The sequence below is a fragment of the Oncorhynchus nerka genome, linkage group LG6 (genome assembly GCF_034236695.1).
Source record: "Oncorhynchus nerka isolate Pitt River linkage group LG6, Oner_Uvic_2.0, whole genome shotgun sequence".
NCBI lineage: Eukaryota > Metazoa > Chordata > Actinopteri > Salmoniformes > Salmonidae > Oncorhynchus > Oncorhynchus nerka.
The window spans coordinates 34,002,799-34,028,165 of NC_088401.1; the positions used below are offsets into that span (position 1 = coordinate 34,002,799).

General features: G+C 41.4%; 2 protein-coding genes across 2 annotated transcripts in view; one reads left to right on the plus strand and one right to left on the minus strand.

The window, feature by feature from the left end:
• The window catches only part of plxdc2b (plexin domain containing 2b), a 182,303-nt gene extending 171,717 nt beyond the window's left edge, over positions 1–10,586 (plus strand). The window contains exons 13-14 of the mRNA XM_029661497.2: positions 4,058–4,221; positions 6,276–10,586. Of these exons, the coding sequence (XP_029517357.1) occupies positions 4,058–4,221; positions 6,276–6,395 (284 nt within the window). The 3' untranslated portion in view covers positions 6,396–10,586. The remainder of the gene's footprint in view (positions 1–4,057; positions 4,222–6,275) is intronic.
• A 9,849-nt stretch (positions 10,587–20,435) lies between these two features.
• On the minus strand, positions 20,436–24,973 carry LOC115131111 (GTPase IMAP family member 6). The gene is made up of 3 exons (XM_029662718.2): positions 24,819–24,973; positions 23,427–24,176; positions 20,436–23,011 (listed from the first exon to the last, which is right to left on the minus strand). Exons 1-3 carry the CDS (start codon positions 24,847–24,849, stop codon positions 22,998–23,000), a joined length of 795 nt encoding a protein of 264 aa, XP_029518578.1. The 5' UTR covers positions 24,850–24,973; the 3' UTR covers positions 20,436–22,997.
• Positions 24,974–25,367: the final 394 nt, after the last annotated feature.

Below are 25,367 nucleotides of genomic sequence, written 5' to 3' on the forward strand. Positions count from 1 at the left end.
CAGTAACATCTGAACAGTGCAGTTCTTCATTGTCACAGGTTCATACAAAGACTGCAGAACTGACAGTGTCAAAACAGGCGCTCAACCTTAAATCAACATAACATTTCCACGGACGGTTGCCACAATACAACATATTTTACACCAAAAATGCTAATGAGCCCAAGCCAGCACATCAACTCCACCTATATTTCAAAGTGCAGTAATGATTGTACCTTATATTGAATATATTGTGTAGAAACATATGCTAGATTATCCGCACATGTACTCTAAAAGGTACCGAGCAGTACAATGTGAATTCAAATGTGTACTTCTGAAGGTGCCTTGTGTACCTTTTTAATATGTTTGTAAATCAGGGAACATTGTATTGTAACCATACTCTTATTTTTGAGAGTGTTTGGATATATGTTCTTGGTAACAAATTAGTACCTGGTGGCACTGTTGAGAGATTAATGCACTCCGTGGCAGGTCAAATCCTGAGAGCATTGTATGTTAAAAAGCCGTGTAAAAGTGTATCATAACGACGCATTTTTGTTCTCATATTTCACGTGACATTTGTTCCAAACACAAGTTCCCCTCTCACTCTGAGCGCTGGGTGCACAACGGATCTGCTAACACTTCAGACTAACAGCCTAGGCACTGCTGTGGAGTACCTGCCTCCACAACAGTGTAAGGATTGGCAGTTTGACTCTGTACTCTCCTCCCAAACACAGACAAATTGCCTTCCAGGGAAGAAGAGAAAAGAAAGGGGCATTCCAGCTCTAGTTTCACTTTTGGTGGTGGTGTTGTTTTTTGGGCCCCAGTTTTGGTTTTATGAAGTAGTTGAGAGGGAATTAGATTTTTTGTTGTTGTTGCCAAATGGATCATCTCTGCTAAGGAGAAGGGTATGTCCCCCTATGAGGGACTGATGAAGGATTTGCCCAATTCATTGTAACACAGTGGATAAGACATTTTGTACAGAGAGGTCATGTTATAGTTGGATCCAAATCTTCGTGCTCCGAGACAAAGAGCTCAAACAAACACAGAGACACACACACACAGAGATGCACACACACACAATAAAAGTCCCAATCCCAAGTATAGCTACGTTATGGGGGGACCAGGAACCAGCTTCCCACTATCCAGGGGACCAGGAACCATCGGCCTGAGGAGAGAAACATGAAAAGGTGAGAATCCCGTAGTTAGTGGGAAGCAGTAACCTATAAGTTACCTCGTTGACCTTAAATGGCCCCACAAACTCGTGCTGCAGAGATGGTTGTATTTCTGAAGGTTTTCCCATCTCCACAGAAGAACTCTGAAGTTCTGTCAGAGTGACCATCGAGTTCTAAGTCACCTTCCTGACCAAAATCCTTCTCCTCCGATTGCTCAGTTTGGCCGGGCGGCCAGCTCTAGGAAGAGTCTTGGTGGTTCCCAACCTCTTCCATTTAAGAATGATAGAGGCCACTGTGTTCTTGGAGACCTTCAATGTTGCAGACATTTTTTGGTACCCACAAAATCCTGTCTCGGAGCTCTACTGAAAAGTCCTTCGATCTCATGGCTGGGATTTTGCTCTGACATGCACTGTCAACTGTGGGACCTTATATAGACAGGTGTGTGTCTTTCCGAATCATGTCCAATCAATTGAATTTACCACAGCTGGACTCCAATCAAGTTGTTGAAACATCTCAAGGATGATCAATGGAAATAGGATGCACCTGAGCTCAATTTCAAGTCTCATTGCAAAGGGTCTGAATACTTATGTAATTAATGTATTTCTGTTTTCATTAGGGGGTATTGTGTGTAGATTGACAAAATGTTTTTATTTAATCCATTTTAGAATAAGGCAATAACCTAACAAAATGTGAAAAAAGGGAAGGGGTCTAAATACTTTCCGAATGCAATGTATACATTTATATTTAGTTAATTTAGCAGATGGTCATATCACACTATAGTGCCATCAGACTTCTGGTACCAATGCAGGGTCAAATGGGGCCACAAAATTGGGAACCGCTAAAAAAAATTTAAATATAAAAGTATTTTGAAAATACAAGTTACAGCTCTCAAAAGTATGTTGTTACATAGTATATTGGAGCTTAGTTCAGCCCAGTGTAATACAAATGACAAAATACATACAGTATTTCAAATACATTGAATGGGATGTTTTAATTGCTTAATTAACTCAGGAACCACACCTGTGTGGAAGCACCTGCTTTCAATATACTTTGTATCCCTCATTTACTCACTTGTTTCCATTATTTTGGCAGTTACCTGTGTAAATCCACTATGACGGGCCATGTTTTAGCAAACAGGTTTGATTAGCACTCTGGACCTCCCTGTTTTCCTGTGTGATGATGGAGATCAATAAGGCATTGAGCCAGGAGAGGACGGAGCTGCCTGGGGCACTGGTGGGTGGCTGGTCACTAATTAAACCAAGAAAGAGAATAGAAAAGTAAACAAATAAATATACAAGCACAATAAATAAATAGACCCAGAAAGGAATGCTGCCATAAATCTGTAGGAGCTGAGAGAAAAAAAAGCTGTGAGGGTCATCACTTCATTAGCTCACTCCTGCTATGATCAATGGGCCAGCCTCCAGTGGGGCTCACACACAATCACACGCTCGCACGCGCATGCACACACACACAGACACAAACACACACATCAGTGGGAATCAAACATGATGAGAATATAGAACAGGGTGTTCCAATGTTATCTAATTATCAGGCTTTCAGCTTTGATTGACAGAGGGCAGGTTTCAATTGACTAGTAGTAGTAGAAGTAGTATTGGTAGTTCAAACTTAAAAGATGCAATACGTAACTTTTTGGGCGACCCGTCCAAATTCACATAGAAATATGAGTTATAGAGCTGCCATTCTCATTGAAAGCCAGTCTAAGAAGCGGGAGATCTATTCTATGTGCGCTATTTCTATGCCTTCTGTTCTTAAGTTTTATTTTTGCATCTTTAACTTTCGGTTTTGTACACCAGCTTCAAACAGCTGAAAATACAATATTTTTGCTTATTGAAAATACATTTCACAGCGGGTTAGATGGTACAAGGATTCTCTACACTATATATTGATGGTTTTGTCAGATAAACTGAAATTGGGTGAACTATTAGAATTTTAGGGAAGAGGAAATGGCGGTGCGATTTCTGCATATTGCACCTTTAAGAAAATAATCACAACATTATTATGTTAATGTGATCTTCAGAGTTGGAGGTGGCAGTTAGTGATTCGTTTGACTCTGTCTCTGTCTCGTCCCACAGACTTGAAGATGACACATTCACATTCATTTATGGCTCTCCGTAGGACAGTCAATCATTATGGAGTCTCCTCTCCACACACCCACCTTATCAAACTGGACTGTCATTACTGAAGAGTGTCTGATAACTCTCAATATCTCCGTCCATTTTCTCCCATCCAATAACACCATGTGCTAACCTTGGTTTGGGATTATCTGCACCTTTCGCCGCACCTGCTACAACAACTCTAAATCAGTGTACACAACCAATAAACTTAGATGTTATATCCCATGCCTCTGCTGAAGCACGCTGCTCATGAATAGCTAAACAGGCTAAGCCACAACGATGCTAATCTCCTCCTTCAATACACACGCACGCACACACACACACACACACACACACACACATATACACCGTATCTGCTGCTGAAGGCTGAGCTAGATCCGGAACCTTCCGTGAATGGTTGGAGGAGAATTGTTACCAGAGTTGTTATGATTAGGCTGTAAATGCTGAACAAGCCATTTACAGTATAAAATAATAATTTCAGCATCATAACATTTGTTCAAATGAACTTTTAATCACAAGCGTCAGGCCTGTTTATGAAGAGCGAGGCCCTACAGTGACAAGAAACAGAGACTGCATCCATGAGTGATGAGTGTCCCCTACTGTTGAATAGGAAAAATGCAGTGAAAGTGTGTGCTCAATCGCTAAGCACCTGGTAGACGGATTGTGCCAATTGTTTGTGCATGGGTGCGTGTGCGGGTGGCTGTGTCTTGAGTGTTTGGGTCTGTGTGTTCAAGAGAGAAGATTCTAAAGGGTGTTTTGGCTGTGTTTCTCCAGCGATGCCAAAGGAGAGTTCTGCAGAGCGGAAGGGCACACACCCCCTGCACACTGGACTGATCCTGGGCATCCTCATGGTCATGCTCATCATGGCTGCCACAGTCCTGGTCACCGTCTACATCTACCATCACCCCACCTCGGCCGCAAGCCTATTCTTCATCGAGGTGAGTCTTAGCACTATCACTACTCTACGAGAGGGGACTAGCAGCTCAATGCACATTTGCGATTCCCTGCAGGAGACCGGGGTTCAATCCCTGTGAAGGGATCTCCTCTTCACCTATCTCCCACGGCTTCTCATCTGTGTGTCCATAAAGCATAAAACATATCAAAGAAGAGTGACTCTCCATCCACTCTTCCCCCCAAAATAAAAAGTTACTGTACAAAGACGGGTATTGCTTTGACTTCTCAAAAGTCCAAAATATCCACTAGATTTAAAAGTCCCTTTGGTCTGGAGTGTCTATATGTTGGTCAGATATGTGACCTGAAGTACTGAAGAACAGCAGGCCGAGACCCATGCTAGCCTGAGGGTAGTCTCTCTCTCTCTCTCGCTCGCTCTGCCTGTCAGGTTTGAATATGATGTGTGCTTTCCTAATCTACCCCAGCAGATACTTAATTCCCAGGTCAGGCTATCTGTCAGCCAACAACCAGACGCCCGTATGTGTCCCAAATTGCACTACCTTTGACCAAGGTCCATAGGGCTCTTTTAAAAAATAGTGCACTTTATGGAGGATAGTGTGCCCCTTGGGATGCAGCCCCGCCAAAAACACACTGTAAAGGATAGCACACTTCATAGTTTTACACTTGATCCGTTTCTCCAACTCATAAAAATGCATGATTGCTTTCACAGGGTGCAGGCTTGGTTCTTTGTTGATAAATGCCTACGACTGCTTCGACAATTAAATGGTTTCGGTTTCATTCGTACGGTTTGGAAAATGTAATGAGACGGATTGATGTTTAAACATCTAGAGAAAATAAACGACAAACGCATAATCTTCAAGGTCAATAGCGCACCACGAGCCAATCCCTCGAACAAGGAACAATTTCCCTGAGAGAATTCAAATGCTTCTCTCGATGAGCTTTCATCACTCACCGAGTGGTTTAGTACATGGTATATATTAAACGGGCGTGTTTCAATTCATCTCATACAATACATCGGCTTCAGTCATGCATGCCTAAGATACCTCAGATATTATTTCTCGCCGTCTGTGATACAATGTACTTTGCTTATTACTAACGCGATCTATCATAATTCAAATGAGAAGGGCAAGCTAGCTACTGACAGCTCAGCTGACACATGACGTAGCACAGTGGCCTAACCCTGGGCACAGGTCAGTGGCATTGCTAACCTTTGGTCTTTGACCCTAGTCTGAGACCTCAATGACCCTCATGACCTCTAACATGTTTATATACGGTCCTCTAATGCCGGGTGGACACTACACGACTGTCAAAATCCTTACATCGCTGAGCCTCTCACATTAAACGGGTGTCTTTCGTGTAGTTTTTTTGTCTTGCCAACGTAGTGGTGTGCACACTAAAACGATCTGGTGGGGTGTCAGACACGACAAGATTCTTGGTCGTGAGGATTCTCCGTACCACCACATTGTCTTGCAAAACAATGATATGATGACGTGATAAGATTGTTAATGTAGCTAGAACAAGCTGTGGCTCAAAGCAGCCTCATAAGTTTTCAGTCAGACATTCACGCTTGCCATACGGAGTTGACATTTCTATCCAACATTTTGAATTGAATAACATTAATTGTGATCTTCAGAGCGGTAACGATTTGACACTTTGGCTTTGGTTAAAGGCAAGTACAAATGTATACTGGTAGTCATCGCTCCTGCTCGAGAGTTATATTCTGGGTGATGCGAAACAATGTCATCATCTCACTGGCTTCTTCTTTGGCGAGCTCTCATTGGCTATTGCTGATCATTGTTCTCAAAACTTGTGGTGCACATTTCACACTACAAGAGCTTTGCAGATTTTGTGCCGATAAAATTAAACATGTTTGAAAATGTCTGGGACAGCGAAAAGACATGATCGGTAGCCTCAGACTCTGTCTCTGACCCGCTCACATTACACAAGCGTCGGTGACAGCTGCACGCCCCGAGTGGGCAACAACATGGGGATTTTGTCTCCGATCTCAAAAAATGTAATTGGGGCTAAAATCTTGTACTGTACACCCGGCTTAACCTGTGACCCCTTTCCCCTTCTCCAGAGACGTCCCAGCAGGTGGCCGGCCATGAAGTTCCGCCGAGGGTCCGGTCACCCGGCCTATGCGGAGGTGGAGCCCGTGGGCCAGGAGAAAGAGGGCTTCATCGAGTCTGAGCAGTGCTAAAGGGCATCCCCCCACCACACACACACACACACCCCGCCGTGCCGCTCTCCCCCCTCCCGTATTGCCCCCCTTGCGCCTGCTCCACAGGCACTGACACACCAGTATTGCCCCAGAAACAGGCCTTCCGAATCTGCCATACCCATGGCGACTGATTGACGCTGGTCTCTTGTTTTGTTGATTAAAACACTCACTGTCAAGATTGTAAACTTAAATTAGAAAATTGTGGAGGTGTTAATTTGAAAAACCCCACACTCTTGCTGGTTGTTGAAGAGTGGGCCTTGTGTTTGGTGGACTACCACCTTCAACCCTAGCCTGTCCAACAGAGAGCTGATCTGAGAGCTTAGGGAGGGTCACTGCCAGAGGGACTGTGCTGTAGGTAAACCTTGAAAACTGATCTCAAGTCAGCTCTTCATCCAAGTCCTCAAAGTCTCACACTCGTGCTGGTTGAAGTGACTGACTGACTGGCTTGTTGGGGACAGAGGAAAAGTAGCCACGTTTGTACCTGGTGCTAACATGCGTCCTTTGTCCTGATCTTGTCCACATTTTGATCGTGCCAACATTTTAAGACATGTGTAGATGATTAAAAGACACATTGTGATCTGATTGTGATCAGATCTTCCTGACCACCTCCGGAGGTAGTCGGGCACGCATTGTGTCTGGATATCAATTAAGTGTAAGCAGATGTGGATGGTCAAAACCATTTAAATCATCATAATACCGACCTTTAAAATAATTGACAGGTATGAAAATTGACTTAGGGGATTCAGTAACAGTCTTAAAACAAATCATCCATATTATTTTAAAGAAAAATCATTTGCATACAGGGAGGCATGAGATAATCTGGTCACAATGCAGGCACAGTGGACGGATAAGAGACACATTTTAATACTATGTGTGGAGGCGAAAAAACCTTGATCAGATAGTGATTGGATCATATTGATCAGATCACGAAACTCACATGTTAGCACAAGGTGTAAACTAGGCTATTGAATGGATTGTACAGAGTAACTGTGATGCATTGGGGGAGTAGGTGGAATTATACAATATATTTTTCAGAAACAATACTGAGTATGTGAACAGAGATCTCGACTTTAAATGTTGGTGAGGTTATATAGACTTTACATCCTTTTGGGATTTTGCAAATGTACTTTTTTCGTATTTTGTTTCTGTTGCTTTTTTTTACTTGGGTTTTCTCATAATCAGTGTGGGGGGTTTTGTCTTGCTTCCCACTACCACAATAAGGCTTCTTTACCATAGCTTACTCCATAGTGTGGTTCAATAGTGTGATATGCTCTTGCTACTGCCACTCATCCCACCAAGGAGTAGCAGTCTGCAAGTCTGGAAATGTTCAGTTCTGTCTCTTTTGATCAGCTCTGGCATCTCTTTTTTTTTCATTTTGTCAAAGATTGTGTGGTTTTTGCTTACTGACAAAACCTCTGTTTTCCACGATGGGGTGATGGGCAACACTCTTCTCTTGTCATTGGTTTGATTCCTCCCTTATTAACATATGTTGTTGTTATTCTTTTACAGTGATTTCAGTACTGCCGTGCCATTGTTTCCTTGACTGGAGTCTGCTCAAACATTTTTTTGCACAAAAGGTTTTTCCATGCACATATATCTTTAGTTCATTTGACTTGTGGTACTAATGCAAAATTGCAAGACAGGCGCTTGTGACTGTGTGCGGTTGTGTGTATGCATGGTCTATATGTGAGTGAGTGAGTGAGTGTTTGTGTGCGTGTTGTGTTTGTGTGATTAGATATCCACCTGCTTGAAGGTGGGTCAGTTTGAGCTGGTTCTGTGTAATTGATGCTGATTGGTTGACCTGAGGTACATTAACAAGATGTTATGAGACGCGTTGGCGATACATTAAAAAACGTACCTGGCATGAGTTTGCCTGTGTTTTGAATTGTGGTATACAGTGTGGTTTTCAATAGCAGTTTGACCTGCTGCTGTTTCAACCTGAAGAGGAATCTAAATTGTACAGGACTGGAGGATTCGTGTTATATGGAGTGAGATATCTGCCGAAACGTTTAAACGAACGTAATGTTAGAGTCAAAAATACATTTTTGGGGAGATCTCTAACCTCCATAATGTTCCAAGTCAATATGAATGGATGACTAGTACATGCCATTTAACCCCAGCATAGCAATGTATATACATGGGCCTACACCTTTGTAGATTGACTCTCAAAACATTTGCAGATTCGGGTTATTAATGAAAAAGCATACATATGATATATTATATTACTATTTTGTTTTTCATTTTGAGTGGCCTTCTCAATTAATTTTTCTTTTTTTTCTTTTCAAATGTGAATTAATGTATCAATCATTGCATAACTGCTGTTGCTGGTCGATATAACGGACAAGGCTTTCATACATTGATCAAATCAAACAGAATTATGATTTTTGTTTCTTCATACTTATGATTTGTATACTGTACCAAGACTGACCGAACAAATACAATGGAATGTATTTCACCATCAATTGTAGATTGAGCTGGGAAATATGCCTTGGGTTCCAATGGTACATACACATGGTACTATTTAGAATGACAAATAAATAGATTATACAAAATATATATATCTCAAATGTGCAATATAACATTCATCCAACTTCATTATGCATTTTGTTATTTTTTTAAATGTGATAATGATTGGGAATTATTTAGGGTTACATCATTGATGATGAATGAATCCCCCATTGCACTGAGACCAAAGACCCATCCCAATGTTTATTTTGTCAACATACTACGACGTTCTCTACCAAGGAGACCTCTTCTGCTCTGTGTCCCATGTTCACAATCTCTCACTTCATTCCCCACCAAGTCCAAATCAATCTCGCCCCTTGACGTTGAATCAAACCACTATTTTCATATTGCACTCACCACTTTGAGCACACCGCCACAGGCCTACATTCAACTCAAAACACACGCAGAGACATAGGCACACACACGCGCGCGCACATGCTCGTATAGGATGAATGATTCATCAGCTGCGCCAAAACTCAACACAACTCCATTCATAACAAGTCCATCTACAGAGGTGGAGTTACTGAGCACAGCAACCATCTACTGAACATTACGCTTATTTTCCAAAACAGTGTTAAAGAGTCGATGGGCTGGGGGGGTGAGGGGAGGGGGCACACGTGACTACCCTCACAGATTTTCCATGCCTACAGCCAAATACCGTAGTCCCAAATGCTTCCCTATTCCCTACAAAGTGCACTAGACAGGGAATAGGGTGCCATTTGGGACGTAGTCACTGCTTTGAGATTTGCTCAGTCTTCCCTTGTGGAGAAATGCTGTGTTGTTTGAGCTCTCTGGGACATCTGCTTGTTCTGCTGCCACCTAAAACTGCAAATGTTTTTATAACCACTCAAAAGTGTGTCCCAAATGGCATTCTGTCCCCTATTTAGTGCACTACTTTGGACCAGGGCCCATAGGGCTCTGGTGAAAAGCAGTGTACTATAAGGGAATAGGTTGCCATTTGGGACGCAACCCGAAGTGGACCGAGGATAGAGCTGATAGAGGGGTTCGAGTTTTGTAAACAAACTTGGAGGATGAAGTTGGGGGCATTCAGTAGGCCTAAGTGTTCAGTCTGCGTTAGACAGTGATTGCAACACTTTCAAACTAGTTGTTTGGGAGAAGAAAGCATATTCAAGTTACTCCAGTAATCACTGAATGGCCTGATTGCTTTCAACCAACATTCTCTTAACATGCTTTTTTAGAATAAGAAAAGCAACATTTGCTGCGTTTAGACAGGCAGACCAATTCTGATCTTTTTTCCACTAATTTATCTTTTGACCAATCACATCAGATCTTTTCACATCAGATCTTTGTCAAAAGACCAATTAGTGAAAGAAAATATAAGAATTGGGCTGCCTGTCTAAACGCAGCCGTTGTGCTGTTGTTGAGATTAGAATACTGCAGAGTGCTGTTGCTTTTTCTACAGACGAATGACTTAAAACGAACAATGTAGCTCATACAGGTACAAGTCTTGTTCCACGGTGATTGCCTGAACTCAAAATGGAGGACGGAGGAAGCTGTGACCCTATGTTTTGTTTTCCGATCTCATTACAAAACTCTTTAGGACATGACAACGAGAGACTCAAAAATCACACAGTACCCTAGCTGTCTGTAATTTCTGTAACTACTGTCATTTTGATTACATTTGAAATAAACAATGTTGTTTAAGTCTTGTTTTCCACTTTTCTGTTCACCTCAAATGTCCGACTTAGTAGTTACTGTTGTGACATTGGGGAATTGTACACTACAAGTATAAGTCATCATTAATACCTAAGTAGCAACACAAAAGAGACCATGCTGTGCTGCCCCTCTCGGTCAGTCTCTTAGCCTCCCCTCTGTGAGTTCTGTGTTTCCCTTCCCTCCAGCAGAGTCCCTCGTGGTTTCCTTTGAAGGCTGTTGGTCCATCCTGCTGTGTGAGCAGTGGTGTAAAGTACTTAAGTACTACTTAAGTCGTTTTGGGGGGTATCTGTATGTACTTTACAATATCTATTTTTGACAACTTTTACTTTTCTTCGTTCCTAAAGAAAATAATGTACTTTTTTTGCGCCATACACTTTCCCTGACACCCAAAAGTACTCGTTCAATTTTGAATGCTTAACAGGACAGGAAAATGGTCCAATTTACGCACTTATCAAGACAACATATGGTCATTCCTTCTGCCTCTGATCTGGCGGACTCACTGAAGAAAAATGCTTTGTTTGTAAATTATGTCTGAGTGTTGGAGTGTGCTCCTGCTTATCGATACATTAAAAATGAAAGACAATTGTGCGACGCGTCTGGTTTGCTTAATATAAGTAATTTGAAATGATTGATACTTTTTACTTTTGACACTTAAGTATATTTTAGCAATTGCATTTACTTTTGATACTTAAGTATATATCAAATCAAATACTTTTGACTTTTACTCAAGTAGTATTTTACTGGGTGACTTTCACTTTTACTTGAGTCTTTTTCTATTTTACTTTTACTCAAGTATGAGAATTGGGTACTTTTTCCACCACTGTGTGTGTATGTGTGAGTGCTGCTGATAGCTCTCCATCGCTGAGGAGGAAACAGCAAGAAGAGTGTTTTCCTCAGTGGAGTGCTAGGGTAGCCAGTATTTTTCAAGGCTTGATTAAAAAAAAAGAGGAAAGGATGTTTGGGTAAAGTAGGGTCGTCTGCTGGGTTTAGCCTCTACATCAATGTGTTTCTCAAAGCAATTCAGCCAAAGCAGTGGCCACAATCTCTCCTGAAATTTAGTTTTCCATGAAGGTTAAGAGGAAATATTGTGGTGGTATCTCATTCAAATGCCAAGCGTGGTATAAATGATTGAGTTTCAAAAACCCCTCTAGCAGCTGCAAAACTCCTATCCAACCCAAAATCACTGTTGAATCTTGTAATCCCTGCTGTTGTGGATAAATAAATGAATAGCGCACACAGAGTGAGGCGAGAGACAGACACAGGATGCTTGTATTAAACCTTAGTATTCTGTACCCCCAAGCCACTAGACCCCATAACAGATATGTTTCATTTAAATATGACACCAAGAACTTCAGTTGGTATAATCCAAAATCCATTTAAAGTTTTCCGTCTCTTGAGAGGCTGTTTAGTGGCTGTGCTCAGTTTTGTGTGCATATACAGATGATTGCAATTAGACAGAAGCTGGGGGATAATGTATTTTTGAAGCTGATACACAAATGCAAATTCCCCTCAAACAACACGTGAAGGCAGCAGAACTGTCTACAGTCTTTACACAACAGAAGCCTGTCGGGTTATTTTTTAAAAAATGTACCTCCAACGCAGGCAGATTTCATTCAAATTTCAGATGAGCTCGGCAGCTCTGCGTCTGACAGCTGGGCTTCACACGGCGCAGCAGCATGAGTGTCTGCCTGGATGTGTCTCACCGAGGCTGGGATTCTGACTTTGTAAACGTGTGTGTGTGTGTGTGTGTGAGTAAACAGGTGTGTGTGTGTGAGTAAACAGGTGTGTTTGGGGATGAATTGAAAGCAGGTTTCATGGAGCAGATGTTGAGATTTGAGGGGCTCTTTGACTGGCTGGGGAAGTCACTGCTGCTAGACTTGTTTAAGTGAAACGTTTGTGTTTTTTAGGGATCAGCACTACAGCGATGGACCAGTGGAGTGTGTTAGGGGGGGATCCAAAGCAAGGACCAGGAGCTTTCTGTGCATGGGGGGTCAGAGATTGGACCACACACACACCAACATGTGGGTGCATACACACACACACACACATACACACTTGTCATCTCCATTCTTTTCCTGATAAACCGTGATGTGGTAAATAAATAACAGCCAGATGGAAGCCTTTTAAACCATCCCTGTAGAAAACAGAATAGAATAGCCATTGTAAAGAAAAAGTCACCAATCGAGAAAAAGCCCCCTTTAAGGAATACTCATCATATATCCGGACTGTCACCTAGAGCCTGCTTCGCCAAAGACTACCGCTGGGGGAAAACACTAAAACAAGAGTAACACTGCAAAAAGGTACAGAGACATGCAGAAGAAAGCTCCAGGGACTCCATCTGAAGAACCAACAACATTTCTACATTACTCTATACCCCACCTCAGGTGGGCCACTTGAGGTGAGGATAGGGGTGAAGGGCATGTAGGGAATGGAGAGGTGCACTGCCGACTGTCAAGAGGATTCCTCTATACTGTCAGTGGTTTGTAGTGGTGTCAGAGGGCAGTCCAACAATGTACTATAATTTATTATAAACTGGGTGGTTCGAGCTCTGAATTCTTATTGGCTGACAGCCGTGGTATATCAGACCGTATACCAAGAGTATGACAAAACATATTTGTATTACTCTAATTACGTTGGTAACCTGTTTATAATATCAATAAGGCATCTCGGGGGGTTTGTGGTATATGGCCAATATACCACGACTAAGGGCTGTATCCAGGCACTCGTCGTGCATAAGAACAGCCATTAGCCGTGGTATATTGGCCATATACCACACCTCCTCGGGCCTTATTGCGTAATTATACATATATTATAGTATTGTTATAGTATATTAAACAACATGTCCATGAGCATAATAATATGGTAAAACCCTGGCAAACACCCATCTAATACTAATACCATAGCATTATTTTTGTAGGTTTTGTCAACTGAATGCTGGGTTTTATAAGTACAAACATGATGTCTTATTGCCATCTAGTGGTGCAACCTTTTCATAGAGTACAGGTCCATTTGGAATAGGATGCAATTGAGTTCACATGATAGTCTTCCATGTTGAGAAAAAAAAACACTATAGACCAGCATAAATTGCAAGCTGGTCGGATGCTGGTCAAGCTGGTCTGACCAGACCAGACTTCATTGTGTTCAATGTGTTTTCACTGGTGAACAGCCTTTGTTGTTTTCATTGGTAGTCTAGCCGTCATTGGGTTTTTGCTGGCGATCAGGCCTTCATTGTGTTTTCGCTGGTGACGGTGTTTTCCTCAAGTACATTTAGTAGAAAAAGTAGCAAGCCAGTGAGTCTGGGCTGGGTGGACCTGGGGGTGATTGCCCCCCGCATATTTTTTTTTGCAAAACAAGCTATTTTGGTGGCCTCTGGTACATTCTAATGCCTTGATTCCATCCAAAATACACTGATTATTGAATACTTTAACGATTGTACTTCCCAGATTGGTGAGTTTAGTTTTGGAATTGATTAGAACGACATGACTTTGCAATAAAAAGTCATTGTTAGTTGTTTTGGATATTGTCTAGGTCTATATGTTCAGGACAGTTTTGAAACCTTTCTTCTCTTGAGATTCGAGTCATATTCCGAGTTTAACTGCAAGATATGAATTACCACAAGTATTTTTCTTCTTCAAATTATGTATTTTATTGGCTCTGCTGTTGTGGACACTTAGGGTAAGGAAACCAATGTGTCATTATGTAATTTGGGTGACTATTCATTTAATAGTTTGGGCCTGTCAATCAATCACTGTGGATGGGATTGTCAGGGGAGGGGGGCAAGATGTTTGCAGTGTCAATTTTAACATGTAAATTTTGGTGGGGCAAACTCCTTTTTAATGCATGCCAGCAAAGCCACTACACAACACAACACTAAACAAAACATGAGTTGCACTATAACGGTGACAAACGGTGGCCACAAAGAGGTGTCACTACAGTCCCTGGCCGTGATTAGGAGTCCCATAGGGCGGCGCACAATTGGCCCATCGTCGTCAGGGTTTGGCCGGGGTAGGCTGTCATTATAAATAAGAATTTGTTCATCACTGACTTGCCTAGTTAACTAAAGGTTAAATAAAATATATATTTTTAAAAGGTTTCATTTCAGCACCATGGAGTGAATCCTTACAACCGCTACACCTCAGCGGAGCCTCATCTGGCAGCGAAAAAGTTTATTCAGCCTCATTTGCTGCCTTTTGAAAACCCATAGCTGATATGGCTGACTTGCTTAAATAAATATGGTTTCTACTGACTCGTGGATTTGTGTAACTCAGTAAAACGTGCATAGAGAGAGAGAGAGAGACGCAACTTACCATTTGAAGTATTTTAGTAGACCTATGTGGTCAGAGAGTAAGGAAAATATACTGAACAAAAATATAAACGCAACATGTAAAGTGTTGGTCCCATTTTTCATGAACTGAAATAAAAGATCCCAAATATTTCCATATGCACAAAAAGCTTATTTCTCTCAAATGTTGTGCACACATTTGTTTACATCCCTGTTAGTGAGCATTTCTCCTTTGCCAAGATAATTAATCCACCTGACAGGTGTGGCGTATCAAGAAACTGATTAAACAGCATGAACATTACACAGGTGGACCTTGTGCTGGGGACAATAAAAGGCCACTCTAAAGTGTGCACTTTTGTCACACAACACAATGCCACAGATTTCTCAAGTTGTGAGGGAGCATGCAATTGGCATGCTGACTGCAGGAATGTCCACCAAAGCTTAATGTTAATTTCTCTACCATAAGCCGCCTCCAATGTTGTTTTTGAGAATTTGGTAGTATGTCCAACCGGCCTCACAACTGCAGACCACGTGTAACCACACCAACCCAGTTTCCCAGTTCTGAGTTCTGAAGTCATGCTGGATTGAAAGCATGGCCAATGTATCCAACCTTTTCTGGCCCATGGTGTTGCGTGTGAATGTTTATCCTTTTAAGCTTGGAAAAGAGACCCTTTTAGAAAGATGCTTTAAATCCTTAAACCCAGACTTGGACCACACATCCTCTCCAACGAATAGCAGGCAGGGAAGCAAAATACTGATTCCTTCCAAACCACTCATTGTTGCATTTGCAATTTCTTACTTGTTGTGTATCGTTTATGTCCAATGGCTGATGACCACTGATATGTTTTATCTATGCTTTCTCTTCATATGACAAGGTTTGCAAAGGATTTGCCGGTAGATGGTCAATGTGATTCATGATGGTGACTGCTTGTCTAGCTAGCTAAGATTTTGAAAGTATGATGTTGACAAGATCAGTCCAATCAAAGCCACGGTAGATATAGCATGATTTGACATAATTTTAGCTGTGGCGAATGACCTTGAGCCTTCTTGGACGGGCGCTTCTAATGTAAATCTATGGCAGCACCCAAGAGCGCTTGAACTGCCTAGCTCTCCCTGAAGATTCTGCGATGACGTAGTATCCCCATGAGTGATAGAAGACAGAGACAATTACAGCGTAACTAGAGACAATTTTCAAAGCCTACACTCTGTGCTTTCGCTGGCTGCCCCTCCACCACAGAAAGTACTAAGCTAGACTGAAACACCTGCATTTTGGAGCTGCCTTACTCAAGAGACCATGTCTGTATACGACTTCATTAACTCAAATATATATTTTTTTACATTGTTTGCAAACTGTAACACGAAGGAATGTCAAAATAACATGCAAAATAGTCTAATTATAATTTATATATACAATGAAGTCGCAAATGTACATACACCTTCGCCAAATACATTTAAACTCCGTTTTTCACAATTCCTGACATTTAATTCCTGTAAAAAAAATCCCTGTTTTAGGTCAGTTAGGATCACCACTTTATTTTAAGAATGTGAAATGTCAGAATAATAGTAGAGAGAATTCTTTATTTCAGCTTTTATTTATTTCATCACATTCCCAGTGGCTCATAAGCCATTTTGCCAATATTTTGGAAGTATGCTTGGGGTCATTATCCATTTGGAAGACCATTTGCGACCAAGCTTTAACTTCCTGACTGATGTCTTGAGATGTTGCTTCAATATATCCACATAATTTTCCTTCCTCATGAAGCCATCTATTTTGTGAAGTGCACCAGTCCCTCCTGCAGCAATGCACCTCCACAACATGATGCTGCCACCCCCGTGCTTCACGGTTGGGATGGTGTTCTTCGGCTTACAAGCCTCCACCTTTTCCCTCCAAACATAACGATGGTCATTATGGCCAAACAGTTCTATTTTTGTTTTATCAGACCAGAGGACATTTCTCCAAAAAGCACAATCTTTTCCCCCATGTGCAAACTGTAGTCTGGATTTTTTATGGCAGTTTTGGAGGAGTGGCTTCTTCCTTGCTGAGCGGTCTTTCAGGTTATGTCGACATAGGACTCGTTTTACTGTGGATATAGATACTTTTGTACCTGTTTCCTCCAGCATCGTCACAAGGTCCTTTGCTGTTGTTCTGGGATTGATTTTCACTTTTCACACCAAAGTACATTTGTCTCTAGGAGACAGAACGTGTCTCCTTCCTGAGCGGTATGACGGCTGCGTGGTCCCATGGTGTTTATACTTGTGTACTATTGTTTGTACAGATGAATGTGGTACCTTCAGCCGTTTGGAAATTGCTCCCAAGGATGAACCAGACTTGTGGAGGTCTACAATTATTTTTCTGATTTTGATTTTCCCATGATGTCAAGCAAAGAGTTTGAAGGTAGGCCTTCAAATACATCCACAGGTACACCTCCAATTGACTCAAATGATGTCAATTACCCTATCAGAAGCTTCTAAAGCCATGCTATCATTTTCTGGAATTTTCCAAGCTGTTTAAAGGCACAGTCAACTTAGTGTACGTAAACTTCTGACCCACTGGAATTGTGATAGAGTGAATTATAAGTGAAATAATCTGTCTGTAAATAATTGTTGGAAAATGTACTTGTGTCATGCACAAAGTAGATGTCCTAACCGACTTGCCAAAACTATAGTTTGTTACCAAGACATTTGTGGAGTGGTTGAAAAACAAGTTTTAATGACTCCAACCTAAGTGTATGTAAACTTCCGACTTTAACTGCACGTACAGTCACTGTGGGGACGACGTTGTCGATGCACTTATTGATGAAGCTGATGACTGTGGTGTACTCCTCAATGCCATTGGATGTATCCCGGAACATAGTCCAGTCTGTGCTAGCAAAACAGTCCTGTAGTGTAGCATGCACGTCATCTGACCACTTCCGTGTTGAGCAAGTCACTGGCACTTCCTGCTTAAGTTTTTGCTTGTAAGCAGGAATCAGGAGGATATAATTATGGTCAGATTTGCCAAATGGAGGGTGGGGGAGAGCTTTGTATGCATCTCTGTGTGTGGAGTAAAGGTGGTATAAGATTTTATTTTCCTCTGGTTGCACATGTGACATGCTGGTAAAAATTTGGTAAAACTAATTTAAGTTTGCCTGCATTAAAGTCCCTGGCCACTAGGAGCGCCACTTCTAGGTAAGCACTTTCTTCTTTGCTTATGGCCTTATAGAGTTGGTTGAGAGCAGTCTTAATGCCAGCTTTTTTTCTGTGGTGGTATGTAGACAGCTACGAATAATATAGATGAGAACTCTCTTGGTAGAGAGTGAAGAGAAAAGATCATTTGGCCTTATTAAACTTCACAAAACCAATGTTGGGCTATTTTCTGGCAAATGGTGCCATTATTATGTGCCAGATGTTAAGACTAGCCTACAAACCGTTATAAATGGCCTATTTGCGATATTGACTTGTCATTTCAATAGGCTAGGCCTACTGACTCAAATCTGGGTTTATGATTTTAATTCAACTGTGCCATGATTTGGTTAGCTAGATGCAGGTAGCATATAGCCCCTGTTTGACCTATATGTAGTTTTAGCCTACAGTAGCCTAGGCAAGATGTAAATCAATAATTTAGCAGCTTTTTTAGTTTAAATTGATAGACTAATTCATTCAACATAATTTCGAGGTAAGAAGTGCTTCCGTTGCCCAATAACCTGCTGGAATAGGCTACTGAGGATGGTGTTGTAATTTCAATCCCTGAATCAAATATGAATAATACATTCTGGATATGACCTGAATGCTTGTCAACCAACAGCCAGTGTTTTTATTTGTTTTTACCTGTAGCCTAATCTTGTGTCATGCACAAAGTAGATGAAGAAATACAATTTGATTTGATCTGACTGACTGTTACCTTCAATCCAATAGCTGATCAGCAATTGCGATAGAACTGTGACCACGGTCACAATTATTGATTAAACCAAACAAGGCCATTAATAATTGCATGATAACACAAGGCTTACAACAACAATAAACTAAAGTTATAGACTGTATGTTCAATTTGTTTGCCAGCTAAAGGTAGGCTACACAAAATGATTTGACTCCCGTGATGTTGTCCTTTCAACATCGGCTATTTATTGTGTCAAATTGTAAACTACAGTAGCCTACCTACAACTGGTTAAATTAATAAGGTAATTGATGGCCAACATATGCAAATGTATCATTCTCCACATTTAATGTCAGTTTCTTTGTGGACTTTTCCCCATAACAGAAGCACGCAAATTTCCTCTCCACCGCAATGATCGAGATCCCAGGACTGCAGCGCGTTAGATAAGTCGTTTTCCTGTGCTTTGTCACAGTTATTTATTGATGCGCATCAGTTCCAACGCTTTAATAGTATCTCTAATGAATCATTATTGACTTCAATAACAGCTCAGTCACTGACACACACCCTATTGACTGATACACCAAGGACTCCACTTAAAAGGGACAACCTATACATGGAAAAAGATCCTTAGTAAAATGTTGAATCCAAACCAGGCTTTGAACTTGGTAGTCCACACATTGACCAGGATATAGCCATCTTGAAACAACACTCAAATCAGCCGTCATCAGCAAGTGTCGGTCTCAATTTGTCTTTCTGTGATTACTCAAATCTCCTTGCCTTCTGTGGGATTCTGTATTTTACATTATAGCCATTACCATATATTAATGATGAAATATTATCTGATGTTGGCTGTGTGAAGTATCTGCATTTGTGCACTTGAGCATCATGAGATTAAACAACTGCTTGCTACATCTACTTGTCTGTTTGTGTGTGTGACAAGAACTGAGTAACATGGTGTGACCTGCATGTTGCAAAACTGTAGATAACAGCCCAGCAGATGCTTTGTCCTTGTGTTTGTATGTAACAATATTGAGCACATGGTGTGACTTGCTGTATCTTACAAAGTTGTGGTTAAGCAGGCATAGGGAGGGGTGGTCATCACGAGGTTTAACTAAGATGGAAAAATACTGAACAACACAATAGCAGGAACTGAGCAACTGTTATAACTAGGCTGCGATACCAGAACAGTAAGAATCTATACATCGAGGGAGGACTCCAAGAAGCGCCAAGAGGCGGGGACCCGCCTGAGCGCCTGCGATAGGCTGAGCAAGTTTAAACCACACCCAGCCTCTACTGTGATAGGCCAACAGACGGGTTGGAACTATGTCCATCACAGTATAAGAACAACTGTTTACATACATCCTGTCAGTTCCCTGTTCTGCCCTGAGCCTGAGTGGTATTACAGTGAGCCTGTATATACGAAAGTTGCACTTGCCATTTATTACTTAGCTAATAAAAAATACATAGTATAGAATCGGTGACTCATTGTTATATTGATCCTGATAGCAGATTCAAATTTACGCAACTCTAACACTTCTTAACCATATTGGAGAATGTCCATGGTCCCTCCCCTCTGAGCTTCTTTTCCAATGGATTTTGAGCAGGAGATGAGAGCATACAAGGAACTGAGGAAAGATCAATTGATATTTTGCCTTCGGGTGTGTAAGGACTTGACAAAAACACTGGAGGTCACAGGTTCACATACATTCCAGCAAAACATACACTTTATTTGGATACTTTAGGAAAGATAGAATTGTCTACTACAGCAATAGACAAAATATAGAAATCATAGTTCTCTCACACAAACAAAACAGCATCAATTATAAAGGGAAAGAAAAGACTACTCTAGTTGCACCGACTAGAGGTGACACCTACCTCATGTCCCTCTGATAAATCATTCAACCAGCGGTAACTCGAAACAGAACTTTAAAGATATTTCTGTGCTGATACTTTGCTCGACTCAGAACCCTTACAGCACATGTGCATTCCCGTAAGTGGAGCTAACAGAATAATATGTAACATCAATGTGTATCATCAGTATGGAGATGTTTGTGAAAGGGTTTGTATATATTATCAACATGGAAAGAAATACATATTACACCCACCACTGGATGTGAGTTAGTGCTAGTGCCTACCAGTAGATAGTATTGGTTGTCAGAATATGAAGAAATTAAGAATAAAAGACCTACAGTATATAATAATATACAATTATAATATGATGACAATAATGATATGATAAGAGACATACTTGTACTCACAGTTTTAAGCCTATCGCAATGCTATCAACATGGGCCATGTTGCAATTCTACATCATGTTTCATTTCTAACCAATCTGAATAATTAAGCGACCCTATTTAGAGTGTTACGGAAGCATATAACTGCCAAAATTATGTATAAAAATGAAACGCAATGTGTCATTAATTTATCATTACACAATTACATTTTAAATTACATTTCAGTAGCTATACGCTTGCATAGAAGGTTGGGTTTGATACATGTGGATTTTGTATATTTATGTAACATTTCACACCCATGAACAAAACCCAGACATAGATATTTGGATTCTCTACTAGTAGAGTAAAACAGTACCTGCACATCAAGTGCTTGATAAAACAGTCTAAAATGCCAATTTAGGTTTGGTCACAACTGGGTAACTTTTCCACACACAATTTCCCTGAACAACATTTTCGCAGACAATTATTAAACATTTTCAAATCTAGTAGTGCAATTGTAGAGAATACCGGTCCAGGGCTCTACACTAACATGTTTTACAATGAGCACATGTGCTGCTAAATGGAAAAATGTAGGAGTTTTAAGAGTGTTCCATGCTCAACCAATTACAATTTAACCTTAAATATGAGTCACTTAGGCGAGACAAATGTTCAGCTGCCTCTTTAACAGAAGGGCCTTCACCGGTGTGACTCACATGTCTGTCTGTGAGAGATGATATTTTCCCACGTGTCTCTTCGCTAGCAGTTGAGCAAACTCTTAACATAAAAATAAAAAAAACCTAGAGAGTGAACAAAACGATGTACACTGCCAAGAAACACGAGGACAAAGTCCCACTTTAGTAGACTTCCGGGTAAATTCGACCAACTTCTATGCCAGTGCGCTTCTTAAAAATGTATCGTTCAGCCCTTCCCTCAGTGCGCACAGCCCACCCAGGCACTGTTGCTGCTCGAGGTGGGATAGCTATATGGATTTCATAGTTCTTTGTTTTGTTTCATAAAAGGTAGCTAATCACACAAACAAATACTTTGAAAATGTCTACAGCAGGTATTTTCTGGGGCAATAAATCACAAGTCGCACATGTGCTCATACTTGATCAACACATCTATTTTTAGATGCATATGAGAGTAAAATGGTTGCTCTGTAGAGCTCTGCTGTCTAGTATGTACTGTAAATACTTGGTTAAGAAGTATCATAGGGACTTCCCTGTCTCTTTCCCAGCCTCAGAGAGACTTGTCTCGTACTGTAGTTTTCCCATGATCCTCCATTCATGGAGCAAAGGGTATGCCCTCCATCTACCCTAGCTCTAACCACTAGGCAAGTAGCCTATACTAGGCCCTCGCTCTAACCACTAGGCAGGTAGAAGGTAGCCTAGTGGTTAGTGGCAAGATCGAATCCCCGAGTTGACAAGTTCAAAATCTCTCGCTCTGCCCCTGAACAAGGCAGTTAACCCACTGTTCCTAGGCCGTCATTGAAAATAAGAATTTGTTCTTAACTGACATGTCTAGTTAAATTAGGGTAAAATTTTAAAAATACCAGTACACATTGGCCATCTGAAATCATTTAGCATTTCTTTCATCATCCTGTATGAATGTCTGGGATTTTTTTCTTGGTCATATTTCTTTTTAAAATTTCATGTGCAAACCAACAGAAAAATCTAACCCCCAAATAGATACATTTCATCAGAGCTGTCATAGGTGGGAGGGAACAGTCTCAAACAGCATAATGTTGGCCTACATCCAGTTACAGATAATATCGCTCACACTGATATAAATTAAAAAATATATCTTAAAACTCTAAAATAATCTGGGTCTGTATTCAGAAATTGTCTCAGAGTACGAGTGCTGATCTAGGATTAGGTCGCCCTTCACCGGTCTCATTCATTATGATCTTAAAAGGCAAACTGATTCTAGATCAACACTGAGACAATGTGTGAATACAGGCCTTGAGGTTAAGGGTGACGTATGGATGTAGATCCGGCAGCTCTTAAAAATCGGTACTGTGGTGGCTCACCATCTCTCCTTTAGTCAGTCAGTCAATCCACCGAATCTGAAAATGGACACACAACAGATGTAATATAATTGGAAGAAACGTCATTGTCAAGTCTATGTGAAAATATCTAGGTTAGTTAATAGCAGTATTGATATTACTGGAGAGGAATATTGCCCTGTCCTGGACAATCCTAATGAATTGAGAGAATAGTTAAAAAATGAAGGAAGAAATGTTAAAAAGGGTTGAGGGGAGAGGTAGTGAAACTAATTCCACACTACATGGTACATGACTACTACATGAGTAATTCAAATACAGTTACCGTAAGTGGAATAATACAACTGTAATGCAAGTTCACATGTTTTGGAATAAAGAGCAAAGATTATACATTTCACCCGGTCTGAGGTTCAGCCTATGAGACTGCTGTTTCCTGGTACCAGACTATGTCTGAGTTGTCAGTAAAGCTGTCACTCACTGTGGGGCGGGTCCACATCCAGTTTGGCCAATCCTACAGCAGAGTTCACTTTGGGCCTTGCCCCAAGCTCCCGGTTCTGGTTTTGGTCCAGAGGTTTCTTCTCCTCCACCTCCTCTGGGTTATAGATGCCCTCCTCCGCCACCACCTTCTCTATCTTCTCCATGAGCCGCCTCAGTTGGGGGTGCTCCCCAAATATGCAGTTATTGATGACAAAGTATCTCCTCTTGCACTTTTCCAACACCCACTGCAGATCCTTCCCCTCCCGCTTGATGTGTCTCTCGATGGACATGTTCCTCAGTACCTCAGCCCAAGTGAACACTAGGATAGTATGCCTCCACACGCTCTCCCCAAACAGGGCCAGGTGCTCCTCGATGCGGCCCCGGTCCACCTCAGTAAACATGCCCACGGGGATGACAAGCAGGAAGGCGTGGGGGCCAGGGGGACCACACATAGAGGCACCCCGTACCATCTCCTGCTGGTAGAGGAGAGGCGTTGTCTGGGCTGAGAACCAGCCCGGCGTGTCTATCACTGTCACCTGGCGCCCCTCCACCTCAGTCTGACGCTTGACACAGAACTCGGCTGCCCGTTCTAGGCGGAACTCCTCGCGGCCCAGGATGGTGTTGCCTGTGAGGCTCTTCCCAGGCCACCTCCAGCCCAACAGCACCAGCCGCAGCTCAGATAAACGGTTGGCTTCCCGGGCTGCGGCCGCCAGCCTCTTCTCCTCCTCCTCTGGGTCAGGCACATCCTCTCCTGAGGGTACACATATCACAAGTCATTAGCAAGGACTTTTTTTTTTAGCTAATACTGTTTCAGCAGTTTATTTAACGCACACCTGAGGAGTATTTGTTTCCGCTAATGCTAATACAGGAGTAATTAAGATTAGTTCACTCATTTTGTGGAATTAATTAATTTATCAGGGGGTGCAGCAGCATCTTCGGCACCCCTACTTCCCGCGGCCATGGATTATTTATTATTTAGTTAGTTAACGCTGCATAATACTTATCAACTTCAAATCCCTTATTGAAAATGATATAAAGCCAGTTTAGAACCAAATCATATAGCCTACCCTACGCATGAGCATTGTCTATGAGGAGGGCGGACAGCTAGTAATCACTTTTGACTTTCATTCGTTAGTACGTGCCAACAAAAAAATCCAGCCAGTTCATCTCCTGTGTGGTTATTTATGGTTGAAACCGGAGTCTTTCTATGTGTCATCAGCCAAATTAGTAAACTAAAAAGTTAAACGTGTCACATTCGGATCAGAGTTCAACTGGCTAACCTAGCTACCTAGCTATTAGCATTCCGTAAACTATCGATAACCGGCTTTTAATCGGTTTTGTTCGATTAGTTGTATCGATTGACTTGAGACACCGTTTATATTTTGAGACCCACCTGTTGATTGAACTTGTTTCTCTGATTCCATGCCGGTGCTTCGTTATTCTATAATTGTATTCCGCAATTAATCCGCTGGAGAAGGATTTCCTGCTTGGTTGACATACGGCGCGGGACTATACATTTTAGCAGGACGTGTGTGCGTGAAACTTGTGTTATGGTGCCCCCTTGGAACCTCCTGTGGACAGTGCAGGCTTCCTCGATTAGTTTTTTGTACAGTGGAGGTTTGTGGCTTGTGCGGGCCCTGACAGGTATTTGACCAACTATTGCATTACCAAATTACTCCCATTGGACAGTGGTCACATTACTGGAGCAAGTTGCAGTAAAAAATAAAACTTCCTGAAAATTACAACAAAAAACGGAGTAATTTTATTTTGTTAAAATCTTCAACATCCTTCATATTTACAAAAAAATATATTTCTGTAAAACTCCAATTCTAAAAGTAACATTCATAGCATAGTGCTTCACTCATATTCTTTAATTCACTAACACTTATGTTTTTCAAACCCAGCACCTTTTACAAAGTGAAGTAGCCTACTGATAAGGGAC